Source organism: Danio rerio, chromosome 8, assembly GCF_049306965.1.
Source record: "Danio rerio strain Tuebingen ecotype United States chromosome 8, GRCz12tu, whole genome shotgun sequence".
Taxonomy (NCBI): Eukaryota; Metazoa; Chordata; class Actinopteri; order Cypriniformes; family Danionidae; genus Danio; species Danio rerio.
Genome location: NC_133183.1, coordinates 28,802,146 through 28,820,327, shown reverse-complemented (window position 1 = coordinate 28,820,327; position 18,182 = coordinate 28,802,146). Strand labels below are relative to the sequence as shown.

The 18,182-nt window shown below is 35.2% G+C and overlaps 1 protein-coding gene across 5 annotated transcripts; it reads left to right on the top strand.

Moving 5' to 3' along the window:
- The first annotated feature begins 752 nt into the window (after positions 1–752).
- zmynd12 (zinc finger, MYND-type containing 12) lies at positions 753–17,424 on the top strand. Of its 5 annotated transcripts, none has more exons than XR_012383698.1 (9): positions 753–1,540; positions 5,448–5,586; positions 5,670–5,841; positions 7,675–7,844; positions 10,022–10,144; positions 10,224–10,305; positions 13,121–13,239; positions 13,318–13,415; positions 16,780–17,424. XR_012383698.1 is itself a non-coding variant. In XM_073909361.1 (8 exons), exons 1-8 carry the CDS (start codon positions 1,428–1,430, stop codon positions 16,930–16,932), a joined length of 1,005 nt encoding a protein of 334 aa, XP_073765462.1. In that variant the 5' UTR covers positions 753–1,427; the 3' UTR covers positions 16,933–17,424. The 5 variants fall into 5 exon arrangements, 3 of the variants coding, with proteins under 3 accessions (XP_073765462.1, XP_073765463.1, NP_001007305.1); XR_012383699.1 differs by having other exon boundaries at positions 5,763–5,841; positions 16,780–16,954; XM_073909361.1 differs by lacking the exon at positions 13,121–13,239 and having other exon boundaries at positions 5,763–5,841; positions 13,270–13,415.
- The last annotated feature ends 758 nt before the right edge of the window (positions 17,425–18,182 follow it).

Genomic DNA, 18,182 nt, shown 5'->3' with positions numbered 1-18,182 from the left:
TCAATAAGGTACTGGAAATATTTCTCAAGGATTTTGGTCCGTACTGACATGATGGCATAAAACTTTGGACATGATCAGCAACAATACTCAATGTTGCTCAATTGGTACTAATGGGCCCAAAATGTGCCACAAAAATATCCCCCACACCATTACACCTCCACCACCAGCCTGAACCATTGATACAAGGCTAGATGGATCCATGCCTTTGTGTTAAAGTTAAATTTTGACCCTACCATCCAAACGTCACAGCAGAAATCAGTACTCATCAGACTAGGCAACATTTTTCCAATCTGCCATTGTCCAATTTTGGTGAGCCTGTGTAAATTGTAGCCTCATTTTCTTGTTCTTGGCTGACAGTAGTGGCACCTGGTTTGGTCTTCTGTTGCTGTAGCCCATCTGCCTTAAGGTGATATGTGTTGTGCATTCAGAGATGCTTTTCTGCAGACCTCAGTCAGTTATTTGAGTTACTGTTGTCTTTCTATCAGCAGGCCATTCTCTTCTGACATCAAAAGTGCATTTGTGCCCACTGAAATGCCGCTCACTGGATATTTTCATTTTCAGCCCATTTTCTGTGAAACTCTAGAGATGGTTGTGCGTGCAAATCCCAGTACATCTGCAGTTTCTCAAGTACCCAGACCAGCCCGTCTGGCACCAACAACCATGCCACATTCAAAGCCACTTAAATCACCTTTCTTCCCCATTCTGATGCTCTTTTACCAGATCATTGTTGCTGTCCCTGTCCATATTTAATGGCAACTTCCTGAAGGATAACACTTTAATATAGCAATGAGATCATCTCATTGGTTTCTCTCAAGGTTTTGTTTTTCAAAAGAAAAAAAAAAACACTTACAAAGATGAAACATTATGATCAAAGAGTCGAGGAGGGTTGCATAACTGAAATCACAGAATATTATGTAAGTTATAAGACTCACACCAGGAACAAGTCTTCAATAGAGTTAGAAGTTCACATGGCATAAAATCTTTTCTGAAAAATAAAAAAGTAAAAGGATTTTTTTGAAAGTGTTCAAGATGTAAAATTGAGGAAGAAAAAGCACTATAGGTCTACTTTAAATTTACACCGAGGGTTCAAGTATTAAGCAAAATAATAAAAAAAGGTAAATACACTAAATATGGATGTAGCTAAGTGTTTTTAAATACAATACTGAAAAGTCATTCCGAAGCACAATAAGAGTTTCACACCCAAAGTATCAAGTTTAAAAGAAAAGAACCTCAAGGAGATCTGTTGCCACGAGGTCTACTCCATGGAAACCCAATTTAAAAACACTAGTTGTCTCAAACACAAGAATAATTGCGGAAGCCAGATTTGTAAAAACTGTGAAAGCGACAGCCAAATTACGTATTTTGTTTTGGTTTTAGACACTTTTTAATTAGCAGAAGTGGTTTTGTTACAGATTTGTACGTTCACGATGTCGGCCTCTATTTACCCGCTAGCAAATCCTAAAGGAGAGAAGAAGCTTTGCGAAATTTGCCAAAAACCAGCGAAACTGCAGTGCACAAAATGCCTCGTCACATTTTACTGGTGAGTCTGGAGACCTAAAGTTATTCATTATGTGTTGTCGTCTTAATATTAACCGAATAAGCACATTTTTAAAAGAGATAGTTCATCCAATAATAAAAACTGTTTGCGTTGCTTACTTTAGTACTTAACGTTACACAAATGATTCGAAGAAAGCCAGAAGCCGGTGACCGTTTGACATCATTGTAACGTTAGCCCATTTTTTATGCTATGGACGGTTAAATTAGGCTACTGGTTAAGTTATTTGTCAAATATTTATTTTATGTTCAATAGAATCCCGTAAATAGTAAGAACCGGTAGGGAACGTTAGATTTGACATTTTAGCTGAAGTATTCCTTCAACTATACTACACAATAAAATAGAACTTTAAAAAGCAGATAATACGCGTCGTGTAATAGCGTATTCAGACGGCAGGTGGCACTATATGCGCAAATGTGGCACACATTCTTGTGACTGTGTTACTGCAGAGATGGAAAAGGTTGAACGAGTTCAAACAGCTGGAGGAGAAATTATGTGCAGAGGGAAGAGAATAGCCAGCCATGCGTGCTTAAACCCAACCAGAAAAAAAACGAAAGAAATATGACTGGAAAAATATATGTGTTTGTGTGAATCGGAGTTTTCACTTGCTCCACCATCCTCACGACGTTTATCTTCACAGCGTCTCAGTGGCAGCATGCAAATGTCTGTCCATTTTATAACTCGGGCAGCCAGGGTATTTTTTTCCTCTGCTCATAAGCAGAATGTTCTCTGGCGGGCAGCTCTTAAAGAGATAGCTAAATGAAATAAGAACAGTTCTGGCTTCATTTACAGACAGGTTGTTTTGTTTGTGATTTTTTTTTTACACCTTAAAAAGTTGGAACACGGGTCTGTTCCTACATACTCTTAAAATAGGGTTTCTACCACATTAAAATTATATTATATATGAACTGCTAAAAAATAAAGGGAACATTTAAACAACACAATGTAACTCCAAGTGTTCCCTATTTTTTGAGTAGTGTGTATATAATAATATTATTGTATGCATATTATTTGCAAACAGTCTTAATTTTACACGAGAAGAAAAAAAAACATTTTAAATTTAGTCTTGTTTTCTAAAGAAAGAAAATATCAGAATTTATATTATATATTTATTTGGTGAAGTTTGTTCCTCACCACTGTCGCCTCTGGCTTGCTTGGTTGGGACTTGTGGATTTGGTCTTCAGTGTTTGGACTTTCAGCAGTGAAAATTAAACCACACTGAACTACTCTACACTGAACTTCAACTTTTAAAACTGTACTAACACAGATTTAGTTTACTAGAACTTCTATGCTAAGCTGCTTTGACCCAATCTACATTGTAAAAGTGTTATAGAAACATACATGACTTAAATTGATTATATTTATTGTTATTTTGGATAACAAGGCTTATCTTCAGCCATATAGCTTCTCAAGTATGTCTTAATTTTACATTATTTATGTATTTATACTCAAAAACGTTGAGTATACCCTAAAGTCAGCTGAATTTAAAGTTATATGAAAATAATAAAAGTCTCTTAGTTTGTTAAGGGTGTGGGTAAGGGTGAAGGTATTTCTGACTAGCAGTATATAGGTCAAAGAGGAAACGTCTTGCTTTGAAATAAGAATAGAATATACAAAAATGTCAATTAGTAAAGCATACTAATGAAGTAAAGTATCTACTATAATGTTTCAATTAATGTTTTGAAAAAATGTCAAAATATGGGTGAAATAAACTTTCGTTGTTACACGTTTTTCTATTTATTTTTATCTGTAGATAATTAATAGATATAAAAATAAGAAATCGTACTAAATGTTACTGTTTTTAAAATACTAAAAAAAATTACTGGCGTGAACAATCAGAGTCTTTAAAACAATAGTTTTTATACAAACTACTGTTACACTGAATATGATTTTAGTGGTTGTCATGGCAAAAATGTACGTCTTATATCAAAGATGTAGGGCCCACGGGCTAAAGTTGGGCCATGAAAATCCTTGATTTGGCCCAACATCCCACATGAGAGGAGAGTGAGAATGATGGGGAGGGTTGGGTCAAATGCCTTTAATTGACTGCCCACTCTTCTAAACGGTAGATAGACCATGTTTTGAATGTTTTAAATAATTACTGTTAAAGTAATTTAGCGCGTCACTGTGGTGCAGTGGGTCGCCTCGTAACTAGAAGGTCGTTGGTTCGAGCCATGGCTGGCTGGGTCAGTTGGCATTTCTGCATAGTGTTTGCATGTTTTCTCTGTGTTCGGGTGGGTTTCCTCTGGGTGCTCTGGTTTCCCTCACAAGTCCAAAGACATGTGCTATAGGTGAATTGGGTAAGCTAAATTGTCTGTAGTGTATGTGTGTGAATGGGTGTGTATGGAAGTTTCTCAGTGATGAGTTGCAGCTGAAAGGACATCCGCTGCGTAAAACTTATATAAGTTGGCGGTTCATTCTGCTGTGGCGACCCCATATTAATAAAGTTACTAAGCCGAAAAGAAAATGATTGAATGAATGAAAATAATTTAAAGAATGACTATTTTAAATAATGGTTTACACACACAGCATTGTTGGTTTAAAAAACAAAACAATCAAACATAATCATGTTGCACTACTACACTTGATTTTGGTTTTATTGTTATTATTATTTTTTTTAAAGAAAGAAAACATGTTAAATGAGAATCTGATATCTTATGCCATACTTCAAAAAATAAAGGTGGTTAAGCATTCAAATATGTTTTATTTTGAATATTTTTTTAAATAAATTGGTCTTACATTTCATATTTTCAGATTCATAGTATATGTATTCAGCTTGCTATTTTAGAAATGATAAGATTTGTTCAATAAAATGCATTGAGTGTGTTAACTAGTGACATTAGAAGTAAAAAAAAAATGCAATCCAAACATTTTTTTTTCTTGGTGGGGTAGTTAAAGGGTTAAAAGTGATTTAATTTTTAATTTAACACAACTTATTTTGTCTTTTTGTTTGTTTCTTTGTTTGTTTTATTCCTACAATATTTTTTATAGGTTATTGCTACAAAAAACAAACCAAAAATAAATGTTTCAATTGAATGCTGTAAATGAATCTGATTTTTAAAAATATACAAATTGTCACTCAATGGATAGAAGACAATGCAGAAGACATTGGCAAGCAACTTAAGGCAAAAACAGGTGCAGCTTGACTAGTATAGCTCCTTTTATAAATTGGATTTTTTTTTCTACTCCGTTGGTTAATATAAAGCAATGCTTTCTAATTCTAGTTTTCTTTGAAATTACCAATGTCAACTTTAATAAAGTCTGATATACAGTTGAAGTCAAAATAATTGGCTGCCCTGAATTATTATTCCCCCTGTTTATTTTTTTCCCTCATTTCTGTTTAACGGAGAGAAGATTTTTTTTCAACAAATTTCTATACATAATAGTTTTAATAACTCATTTCTAATAACTGATTTATTTTATCTTTGTCATGATGACAGTGAATAATATTTGACTAGATATTTTTCAAGACACTACAGCTTGAAGTGACATTTAAAGGCTTAACTAGCTTAATTAGGTTAACTAGGCAGGTTAGGGTAATTAGGCAAGTTATTGTATTATGATGGTTTGTTCTGTAGACTATCAAAAAATATATAGCCTAAAGAGGCTAATATTTTTGACCTTAAAATGTTTTTAGAAAAATTAAAAACTGCTTTGTCTTGCCGAAATAAAACAAATAAGACTTCCTCCCAAATAAAAAGCATTATCAGACATACTGTGAAAATGTCCTTGCTCTGTTTTAAAAATTATTTGGGAAATATTTAAAAAAGAAAAAAAAAAATCAAAGGTTGGCTAATAATCCTGACTTCAACTATGTAGACACCTTTGGCCCTTCATATGAAATATTGGCAGTGTCCCCATTTGTAATGTGTGTGTGTGTGTCTATATGTAGTAATCTTGACCACCAGCAGGCCGACTGGACCAGTATTCATGAAAAAGCTTGTCCGCTGCTGGTTTCTATCAACACACCTGTACCATCCGGAACACTGTCCGACCAAAACCATCACCACAAAGAAACACTAAAGAAACAGGTTCACATTCACTCCAGCACATCAAATGGGTCAGATACAGAAGGCTGATTATTAGTATGTGTTTTTTGTGTTTTTAATTTTAGAAGTGTCTTATAGAGATGGCTCATTTGGAGGCGCGGAAGTGGGTGTCCATGAAGAGGTTTCAGGATGTTTTACCTGCCGCTCTTCTATTCCAGCATTGGATCATGCGGGTTTACGGATCATGTACTGTCGAACTGGTACCAGCATATCTACTGCTTGCACAGGCTAATATAGGTGAGGCATACACAGAAACACATTTGCGAAATTTCTATAATATGATGTGTTAGATAAAAAGACACTATCAGACTTCACTTTCTGAAGCTCTCTAAAGTTTGACAGGCAATAACTTCTATTTCCACCTGAGGAGAGATTACTGAAATGCAAAGTTGGCATGGAGCCCTGTGTGCTTCCTGTGGGATGGTCTATTGGTGGGCCGGAGTTTAGGGGCGGCGCTTGGACACGAATTGAGGAGAGACGCTTGTTATGTAATTCAGGATATGGCAGACTAGTCATGCAGATGTGTTCTGTCTGAGTGGAAAACTCTTCAGCATGAGAATATTTTGCAGATGTTGACGTTAAAAAAGATTTCTGTCCCAGAAAAATGTTTTTAGCACTTTATTTTTTTCAACAATAAATCAATGTGTTGATACAAAAATAGTAAGTTGCACAACTGTTGTCCACATTGATCATTATATGGATTTTTTTTTTCCCAGAGCGCCTAATTATTGTTGAAATGATTTTTGGTACAAAAACATAAAAAATAGATTGTATATTTAAATGCATTGCTAGAAATTACTAGTTATTTAATATTGCAATAATATTTTATGTTATTTCAGTTTTTATTATGTTTTTAATCAAGTAAATCCAGCCTTGGTGAGCGTAGCATGTTACAAACATTTAACCAAAACAAGAAAATTCTTTTTTTTTTTTCGGATTAGTTCCTTTATTAATCTGGGGTTGCCACAGAAGAATGAACCGTCAACTTATCCAGCATATGTTTTATGCAGCAGATGGCCTTACAGCCACAACCCAACACTGGGAAACACCCATACACTACGGCCAGTTTAGCTTATTCAATTCACCTATACTGCATGTCTTTGGACTGTGGGGAAAACGAGAGCACCCGAAGGAAATCCACACAAACACGAGGAGAACATGCAAATTTCGCACAGAAATGCCAACTGACCCAGCCAGGGCTCGAACCAGCGACCTTTGTGCGTGATACGATTGTGCTACCCACTGCGCCATCGAGTCACATTTCTTTCTGTTTCTCTTCCAATTTTTCTTGATTTTGTTTATTATTATTATCATTATGGACTCCATTTCAACTGTTAAAACTTTTTTTTGTAATAAAAAATCATGGCCAGTTAGCTGAATCCTCAATCGTATTATTAAATTTAACAACCATTTATTAAGAATTTAACAGGCATTTATTTTTTTATTCTTCTTGAATTCCATTTTATTTCTTTTAAAATGAAAATATGGAAGAACAATTGTTCATCTGTTATTTATTTTTTTATTATACAATTTTTATTATTATTATTATTATTACTTTTAAAATGTACATTTTACTGAACAATAGTATATTTGTCAAAACATTATTTTAAAAACCAAAATGTATAACATTGTATAACACCTTGTCTTCAAATAGAAAACAGAAAGGAAAGTAGCAAGTGGCTCATGCCTAGTATTATGATGGATTCAGAAGATTTCTTGGGAGCGGACATTTCCATTCAGTGTAATGATTTTGCCAGTAAGACACCCCTAGGAATTGCCAACACCCTGGGCAGTGCCCTGTTGAACTTGGGAGCGAACCAAGACACACCTCTATTAAGCTTTTGTCTATATGGATAGATGAGATGTTTTCCAATTCACACTGCAGTCAACCTGTTTGACAAATAAGGGAACCAGCCCTGAATTTTTAAAACCCAGCCTGTCTGTTCCAACAGAAACATCAAAGATGGCAGAGAGACCCTCTAATAGCCAGACTCACTTGAGAGGAATCAAGCAAGCCTTTGTTCATAACGCATGTTGTTTGTGTTTGTGTGTGTGTGTGTGTGTGTGTAGGTATAGGTTCTCTCTCTCAGGCACAAGAGTATCTGTCTAAGGCTGAGTGGATAGTAATGAAAACAGCAGACTGCAGTCATACTGTCCTTCATCAGCTACATAGAACCTTGGGCCGTCTGCACGCTGCCATGGGAAAACAAGCATCTGCTCTTACTCACTTTGCCAATGACGTAAGTCCTAATATGTGCAAAACACTGGGTTTAGATTGCATGTACATAATTTAACCTCAGCTTGATGATGCATGCTTGTGTTGTATGCACTCATTGGTGGATTTTTTATTAGGTATATCTGGCTAGTACCAGGTTGGACTCTCTTTTACATTAATTCTCCATGAAATTGATTCCTCATGCTGCTGGACACATTCCTTTGTGGTTATGGTCTATACTGACAAGATAGCATCATACTGTTGCTGCAGATTTCTCACATGAACATTCATGATGTAAATCTTATCTTCCACCACATCTTTAAGTGCTCTGTTGTGACTTTGGAGGCCATTTTTAGGTTTAAGAAACCAGTTTCAGATCATTTGATCTTCTGGAAGTAGACATCACAAGATATGGACACTGTGGCATAAAGGGATGGATATGGTCAGCAACAAAACCCAATGCTAAGTTGAGTTAAAAAAAAATTTTAAACAAAGTGTGGCTGGAAAATATCTGGCTCATCACCTCAGCCTGAACTGCTGATCCAAAGCAGGAGAGATCTAAAGTAGTCAACATTTAAAATGGATCAAACCTTTCACCAAAGTTGTTCTAAATCTATTGTCTTAGAAACTTATTGATCCACTTCAAATGTTGACTATACTGTATACTTTTATCTTGTTTAAAACTATTTTTGACCCAACCATCTGAATCTCACAGCGAAAATTGAGACTTTTTCCAGTCTTCTGATGTTCAGTTTTGTTTAGATCGTGTGAATTTTAGCCAATGTTTGCTGTTGTTAGCTGACTGAAGTGTCCTTGTGCAGTGGCATAGTAGAGTCTGATAAAGTTCATTATTATACTTGCATTCATTACAAACAGGCCCGGATTGACTGATCGGGAGGACCGGGAGAATTCCCGGTGGGCTGTTCCGTTTTTAGCCTGAGGGCCGGTGTCCCTAGCTGCTTGCACTCTCAGCAGTCCCACTTTTTTCATTTATTTATTTGTTTGACGATAGCTTCACTCTTTTTATTCATTATTTTGCCGCAGCTCCGTTCTTTTTATTTATTTTCTCGCGGCCCCGTGAGCAAAATGCAGCCTGCAGGTTAATGATGACATAACTATCATTTGACCCCAAACAGCAGCACCTTAGTGGAAATAAGAATTTGAATAATTAATATTAATTAATATTACACCTGCTCAATGAAAATCATATGATTTACTATATTAATAAATCTGACATAACTTAAGACATACATAATACAAAAACAAACCAAAAGAAAGAAAACATTTGTGAAATGTTAAGTGGTTATTGAATCTAACTGAACAATTTTTTTTTTCAGTTAACGATCAGTTAACAAACATCAGTTAACAATTAAATAAATTACCTTATTGTCATGTTTCATGCAATAAAATAGGGGAAGCACAAATGGTCAACCTCAAATTTCAGAATGAACAGCCACCATAATAAACAATGTAGAAACACTAATAGACGTTTAAAGCTGACAAGATGTTCTACCCCTGTTTCACTATGTTCATTTTAGTGGTAGATCATTTTTCTAGACAATAGAAGCTGACAAGATATTTGAAAAGGTTTTGGACATGCACAGTACATGTGGGTAGCACATTCTAAGGGGTAGGAAAGATAACTAGAACAGGGGCCCTAACCCCACAGGCCCCTCAAACCACCCTTTAACCACCCCTTCCTGCAACCCGTTTGTTTCTTGCATATCCATCCAGTACCACATGGCCGGTGTGCCCTTTTTCTGCTGCTGTATCTCATCTGCTTTAAGGTGTGTTTATAGATGCTCTTCTTCAAATTAATTTACTGTTGCATTTCAATCAACTTGAACATGTTTGACCTCTGGCATCAGCTAGGCTTTTTTATACACAAAATTTGTGCTCTGGATTTTTTTTTACTTTCTTAAAGAAGCGCCTGTAAACCCTAGAGATGTTTATGCATGAAAATCCCTCTAGCTTAGCACTTTCTGAAATACTCAGACCAGCCTGTTTGGCACCAACAACTATGACAGATTCACTTTTCTTTATAATGCTCAGTTTGATCGTCTTGCCATCATCCACATGCCTAAATGCATTGAGATGTTGCTTTGTGATTGGCTGATTAGGTGTTTATATATTTTTTTAACCTCCTTCATCACAGTTTACTTTGGAACGCAGAATGTATTTTTTCTTTTTTTCTGTGTGTAGGTGTACTATGCCATTGAGATGTTTGGTTTGGACAGTATTGTGACGTCTGGAGGATATTTCCTCATGGCTGATGTGTTTCTGAAGCAAAACAAGCCTGACATTGCCCACTCGCTCTACACAGAGGTAGACGCTCACACTGGCACATCTCTCTCTCTCTGTAAAAGTCTCTCATCATGTTGCCTGTCTGCATGTGTGTGTACAGGTGGCAGGTTCATGGCACACCCACCTGTGTAAGCTGATGGATGGTATCAGTCAGAGTGCCACTCAACCAGACGAGTGTTTTAGTAAGTGGCATAAAAGCTGTAAAGCTAGACAAAGGCATATCTGCAAATAGAATCTTTCAAAAAGGTTCCATTATTCATTCAGGAAGCCTATATATAACGCCTTACTTTTGATGAGTGTTTGTGTGTATATACACACACGCACAAACTATATATAGCGAGTTAAATAAGCATTGAACACATCGTGATTTCTCCTGGTAAATTTATTCCTAAAAAAGATGTTGACATGAAATTGACCCAGATTTTAGTAAAAACCCAAGCAATCCAAACACAAATAAGCCAAATAATAAAAGATGTTACTTATTTAATACTTAAGTAATGACAGATTCAAGATGCCTCTTGTATGGAGAATAGAGTCTTATGCATTGCTCAGCTGTGATTTTCTGTTTTTACAGACTTCAACAGAGGCTTCAAATGTTGACACTTCTTGGGTCTCGTCTACAAACTCTGATCCTTAGTTTTGTTTTTTTATTGTATTCAAATCAAATTGTCTGGGCCATTCTAGCAGCTTTGTTTCTTTTTCTGAAACCAGTGGAGAGTTTCTTTGGCTGTATTTCGGATCAATGTCTTGCTGAAATGTCCACCCTAATTACATTTTATCATCCTGGTAATGTAGGTGTTGGGACTGAAGCAGTTATTACAATGACCAGGGTCAGGATTGCTATATAACAACTGAGAGATTTCAGCTGCTGTCTGGGTTTTCCATGCCTTTTTACACCTTAATTTCTTCATATGTTCAATACTTTTTTCCATAATTTAATTTCTAAACTAGTTAGTTTTGATTTCTTGACAATTTCAAGTCACTAGATGTAGAAATTTTTAGAAGTTTCCTGAGTAAAGGGTGACATGTTCAATACTTATTGAACTACTATATAAACTGCGTATGAATTACAATATTTTGATATTTTTACACACATTGTTAGTTTAAAGTTTAGGTCAGTATATGTATATATTTTTTATTTTTAATTATCAAGGATGTATTCAATTCATCAAAAGTAATAACATGTTTTTCAAATTACACATTTTCTCATATTTTAGAAACCTAGAAAAAAAATTAAATACATTTTTGCATGTTTTAGCATTAATAATAAGGTTTTTTTTATGCAAATCAGCAAAATATTTTAATTCATGAATAAATAAATATGATATTTAAGATTTGAGTTAGGTACTGATAATTCAGCTTTACCATCACAAGAATAAATTAGATTTTAAATTGTAAAAATATTTCATAATATTACAAGCAAAGAACTTTTTATTACCTATTAGAAGAAATACCTAAATCAAATAAAATTAAAACAACATTTTTGTCAACCATAAAAAATTTCACATATGCGAGTTTATTGTTTGTAAGCTTTTAAACAGCCTATATACCAGCATGACTTTATCTTGTTAGTTTGAGATCAGCTTTATATTTAGAGCCATGTCATGAGGTGGAGTCCTGAAGCAAAACCCACTTCATTTCTCTGATAACTAAGATCAAACGTGACACTGTCGTGAGTACGTGCTGCTCTCCTGCCCTACTTCTCTCTCTCTAAGCCTATTAACCTCAGTGCTGTTTTGGCTAAGTCTGTCAGTGACGTGGCCAGTTTAACTCAGCCTCCCTGCCGGCTGGTCAGTGGTCAGTGTGCTTGATTCCTCATGTTCTCTGGCCTCCTAACAACTGACCCGGGGTCAGCCGACTGGCGCCGGTTCCGCCCTCAGGCAGCCACATCATATTATAACTTGTGACCAGATGACTGTATAGCAGGAAAGAGCTCAGCCGGCCTTGTGGATGCAGCACCTCAGAGCAACAACAACAACAGGCATGACCTGATAGCAATCAGGGACACAGTGCTGTTCTTATTGCCTCAGTAGGGCAGACAGGCAGATCATGCCAGTCCAGCCAAACATCATACTATGAGATCCGTTTAGTCAGGCGGATCTGTAACTATTTATAAACTTGGTTTGTTTACATCGGGTAGTGCAATAAGTATCAGCATAATTGTTTTTATTTTAGTAATAAATTAATAAATGTGATGTTAAATCAATTTAATGCAAATTTATTTTAATTATTCATTGTGCATTTATGATTACTCATACTACATAGGTGTGTGTATATATGTGTGTGTTAATATGTATAGTATAATGCAAACTTTACAAATGCTTTGGTAATTCATTTGTAACATTTGTCATGCCAATAAAGCAGTTATTTATTTAAGCTAAGAGACAGCAATAGACAGAGAGAGAGAGAGAGAGAGAGATGACTTGCAATCTTATAGACAGTTCTACTGACCTAAAAAGTTTGAATGGTGTTGTGTTCGAAAACGTTTTAGTAAATTAAACATTATTTTACAAGAAAAAAAATGTATCTTGTAAAAATGTCTCTCCACTTAAAATGCTAACATTTAATTAAATATGACTTGCCAGTTGTTTTATTACATTTACCTTATTAGTTCAATTTACAATCAGTTTTTGAGTGAAAAGTTTTTGGTGTTAAAAAAATGTCAGATCACTTGCAAATCTTTTTTCATAGGCCACATGACCACTATTTTGACAAATTATTATGAGCATAAAAATGATTATTACACAAAATCTAAAAATCTATTGCAAAACACAATTGCAATATAAATAAATAAATACTAATTAAATAGCACTTTAGACACTATAACCCATAAAGCTTTAATTTAGATTTTTCGGCAAATTCAAATGATATGTGCTGTTATGTTTTTAGAATAAAGCCTGTTTTCATTTCGATACAATACCTTCATTCTGTAAGCGGTAGCTCAAATATTTATTTAATTAGAGAGAACAGTAGATTGTGTTTCTGTGTATCTCTTAGGGATTCTTCAACAGAAGTCTTCATTCAGCAATGCACATCAATTTTCCCCGGTTCACTCGCCCCAGAAGAAAAGTGGATCTGCTTTCACAGAATCACACCACTAGACTGAGCCGTGACCTGTGAGTTTCCTCTTCTGTGTGTTTGTGCAGATGAAGTGCAGTGTGTGGAGGCTGATCAGATGTTGAGTTGTATTCTAGAGTTTGAGGAACAGTGTGTGAAACCTCGGCCTGAACAACTAACCATGTTGGCTCACTCTCTGGCTATGCTGTGGCTGCTACGCGACAACTACACCAAGGTAAACAATAGAGATCAACTAATTAAATATTCCATTCAGAAAGTTCATGTGATACATTCACAATATGCTCCTGAATTCAACACTCACCTCCTCGACACTGCTCTGCATAAGCAATTCATAGGAAATAACCAAACATTTATTAAATGTGTGTAGATACAGTCACAATTATCAGCCCCTTACACTTAGATTAGGTACATGTTAGAGGTCACACATCTGAGTACACTCAAATATAAGCACAAATTCTTTACATCAACTTTCTCTTTCAGCAGTATGTGCTTTCCTTTTGTGCGCATGTACACTAATGTTATACATGGTAAAAATAAATAAATAATAAAACATAATAATTTAAATACAATTAAATAAAATAGGAGAGTTTTCAACACATTTCTAAACATAATAGTTTTAATAAATAATTTCTTGAGCGACGTGATGGCGCAGTGGGTAGCGCTGTCGCCTCACAGCAAGAAGGTTGCTGGTTTAAGCCTTGGCTGGGTCAGTTGGCATTTCAGTGTGGAGTTTGCATATTCTCCTCGTGTTGAACTAATTTCTAATAGCTAATTTTGTTTATCTTTGCCATGATGACAGTAAATATTACTTTGCTAGATATTTTTCAAGATACTAATATACAGCATAAAGTACAATTTAAAGGTTTAACTTGGTTAATTAGGGAAGTTAGGGAAATTAGGCAAGTCATTGTACAATGATGGTTTGTTCTGTAGACTATTGAAAAATAAATATATATTTTAATATATATATATATATATATATATATATATATATATATATATATATATATATAGAGAATAAAACATAATAATAATGACTAAATGTTTTTTTATACAATAAAAACAGTTTTAATTCTAGCCGAAATAAAGCAAGTAAGACTTTCTCCAGAAGAAGAAAAAATGCTACAGGATATACTGTGAAAATTTCCTTGCACTGTTAAATATAATTTGGGAAATATGAATTATAGTTTGATAATAATAATAAACAATTTTGACGTCAACTGTTTTGTCAACTGAATGGTTTGAATTCAGACGTGGTTGAATGTGTGAATGAAATCTTTTAAATTCAGACCAGATTAACACTAAAGCCTAAAGTCCATGATGGAAATTGACAGTAAGACTGTCCCACTCCTTTCCTGGTTGTAATGGGATTCTCCATTAGGATTCCTACATCTCCGTCTACTGCTTCTTATCACAAACTAGTTCAACCTACCTGTTCTCAAGATCAACTACTACTAAACTCACCTATTTATTGCCTCACAACTCATCAACTCTATCAAACTGCTAAAATCGTATTATTCATCAAACTGTGCTAAACTTCTCTGCACTATTAATAAATAGTTAAAAAAAATTTTTTTTTTTTTTATTAGTTTGGAAATCAGATCTTTTTTGTTTTTGGTGTAAACAGTGCTCATACATAAGTACACCCCATCAATTCTCTCTTTTAAATTCAGATTTGTAATAGAAAGCTATACAATTCTATATGTGTGCATATACATTAAATTAGTCAGGACTGAAGAGAAATTTGGAGCTTATCTAACAAAATAACACAAACAATAATTAGTACACACAAATTTAGAGTTGAAGTCAGAATTATTAGCCCCCTTTGATTTTTTTCTTTTTTTTTAAATATTTCCCAAATGATGTTTAACAGAGCAAGGAAATTTTTACAGTATGTCTGATAATCTTTTCTCTTCTGTAGAAAGTTTTATTTATTGTATTTTAGTTACAGTAAAAGCAGTTTTTTAAAAGTCATTTTAAGGTCAAGATTATTAGCCCCTTTAAGCTATATATTTTTTCAATAGTCTACAGAACAAACCATTGTTATACAATAACTTGCCTACAGTGGCGTAGCGGACGGGCCCGCAGGGCACGCACCGCGGGGGGGCCCCGCGTGATTAGGGGGCCCCGCGTCGTCGCGATTTTCAATAAACTGTTGGGAACAACTGTGGTCGGAACCAAAGTTCACACGTCTGTGTTCTCTGAACACCTCTCAAGCGGTGGACTACTTCATTCTGATTGCTTGCCGCCAATGTTGCCAACTTAGCGACTTTGTCACTAGATTTAGCGACTTTTCAGACCCCCCTAGCGACTTTTTTGTGTGTTATTGGAGATTTTTTTAGACTGTCATTTTTCCATACTGTACCGTCCCTACTCTTCTCAACGAGCTGCGTGTGATGCCGCCGGCCCCTCCCCCGCCTCACAGCACTGACAGGCGGCCCAGTCAGTCCTCTACAGCAGCCTCTCCCACCTGCAGCCCGAGAGCAGATCACCCCTCTGCGTACCGACGACAAATGATTTAGCACAGGCAGTGTGAAGGTATTTCACTTGTAATGTCAAATTGATCTACTTCCACTTTATTTTAACAATTTATTTGGACCGTTTATTCTTTTCTTGTTCACAATCACAGATATTTTAGTGACAGTTTCTGAACTTGTCTGAGTTTATTTCATATGAGAGATTACTGCACATTCACTAACGTTACACATCTATAATGATATACTGTATTCAAACAGCAATATATGTAGTTAAATAAACATCCTTATATAAAGTGTAGTGCAATTATAAATACCCCTTTATTAACCATAGGCTGTTAAACAGAAACGGTAGAACGTGATGACGTCAGTGATATGCAAATTGACGTATGACGTACCCCCCCCCCCCCCCCCCCCCCCTTCATCAGGGGGCCCCGTCAGCGATCCCTGCAGGGGGGCCTCCGCATTTTGTGCTACGCCACTGCTTGCCTAATTACCCTAACCTGCCTAGTTAACCTAATTACCCTGTTAAGCCATTAAATGTCACTTTAAGCTGTATAGAAGTGTCTTGAAAAATATCTAGTCGAATAATATTTACTGTCATCATGGCAAAGACAAAATATATCCGTTATTAGATAGAAGTTATTAAAACTATTGTTTAGAAATGTGTTCTTTAGAAAAATCTTCTCTCCGATAAATAGAAATTGGGGGGGGGGGGGTGGAGATAAACAGGGAGGCTAATAATTCTGACTTCAACTGTATATGTTATAGAAAAATACAAATAAAATAAAAAAGAGAAAAAAAATCTAGAGAATTTTTTTTTATTTAGTTGATGTCATTGAATTTTGTAGTTTATTTTTATTTTTTTGCAATATTTAGCTTGAATTTAATTGCATCATATTTTAATTTCTAAGTATGTTTGGTGACTAAAATAATATTGTGATAAATATATCTGTTTAATAAATCTGTTTTGTTTAAATACACCAAAATACATTGCCTATATTCACTGAGAAATGGATAAAAATATTAATTTTCAAAATGGAGTGTACTCAATTATGCGGAGCACTTTATTGGCATGTTTTTTGTTTTCGTTTGTGTATCTAGGCTCTGGAATATGGGAAGAAAGCCGAAGTGTTGATCCAGGGAGTTAAAGAACAAAACCGACTAAGAGAGTCGATCCATAATCTCCTACAACATGCTGAAAAAAACATGAATGAGACTGCTAACTTACACACTGCAGACTGCAATACACATTGAAATAAAATCAAAACAGAGTACAGTTTACAGCACAAACATTGACTGTGCAGTGCTGTCCTGGTTCATTTCATAATGATTTGTTGATGTTGTCAGTATAAATTGGAAGATTCATTCATTCATATTCTTTTCGGCTTAGTTCCTTTTTTGATCAGGGTTCACCACAGCGGAATTACAAGCCAACTTATCCAGCATATGTTTTACAAAGCGGATGCCCTTCCAGCTGCGACTCATCACTGTGAAACACCCATATACCCTCATTCATACTAATATTGAGTCATGTAAACTACAAAAATACATGTGAAGTCATATAATGTTTCAATACAACTTGCTACTAACCTACCTACTAGCTTTTTTCCTTTTAGTGTGTCAGTTGGAATTAATCAGTTAACCATTAACCAAGGAAAGCCTTTTTTTTGTATATTGTTGTGTAAGTGAACCACAAGATATAGTAAAATTTTGTGTACAAATAAAGAATAAATAAAATAAAATAAACACTGATGCATTTGAATCTGCCAGTGCAGTAAATTTATCACTTCAAACCCATTCTGGTCATTTTTCATCCTTATTCAAAAGTACCTTCAAAATGTGTCAGTCACATTGATTTTTACTGAATATCCTGTATTTTGACTTGTAAAAATGAATAAAACATTAATTGTTTTCAATTCCGGTCCTCGGCAAGGGGGCCCAAGGACTGCAATTGAGAACCATATGCTGTGAAATAACATTGGATGAAATTTTCATCTTTGTAGAGATGTTTTGTTGTATATAGTTAAGTTTCTGCAGTCTATCTGCTCAGAAAGGTTCAAAAGAAAAAAGGCAGACAGTTTTAATAAACCGAGTGGAAATATGTGCCATCATTTGACCTGATGGAATTTCATGCCGGTTGTGATGTAACAAGCTAGTTCTTGTGTGCGGTGAACAGTACCAGCCATTCGAGATCCAGCATTAGAGAAGGGGAGAGTAAGCAGCAGCTTGTTATCCTTTAAAGCAGTGGTTCCTATAGTGGGGGTCACAGGATAGGGAGGTTGCTTACTGTTTTCCAAAAATCTAATTAATTTTAATGAAACCATTAGAGTTACAATATTTTATCCATAACCTAGTGAAGATTAAAATAGTAGTTTATAGATACAGCCTTTTGATTTTTTTTTATTGAACTGTCACTATTGGGGGGATGCATTGTATAAAAGACAGATGGAGCAGATTAATTTTATGGCACCAGGTTAAACTTTCTGACATATTTACAGCACTCT

Coding starts and splice junctions, on each gene's coding strand:
- zmynd12 (NM_001007304.1), top strand. CDS start 1,428: ATGTCGGCCTCTATTTACCCGCTAGCAAATCCTAAAGGAGAGAAGAAG. Junction 5,842..7,674: donor GCTTGCACAGGCTAATATAG/GTGAGGCATACA, acceptor GTGTGTGTGTAG/GTATAGGTTCTCTCTCTCAG. Junction 7,845..10,021: donor TTACTCACTTTGCCAATGAC/GTAAGTCCTAAT, acceptor TTCTGTGTGTAG/GTGTACTATGCCATTGAGAT.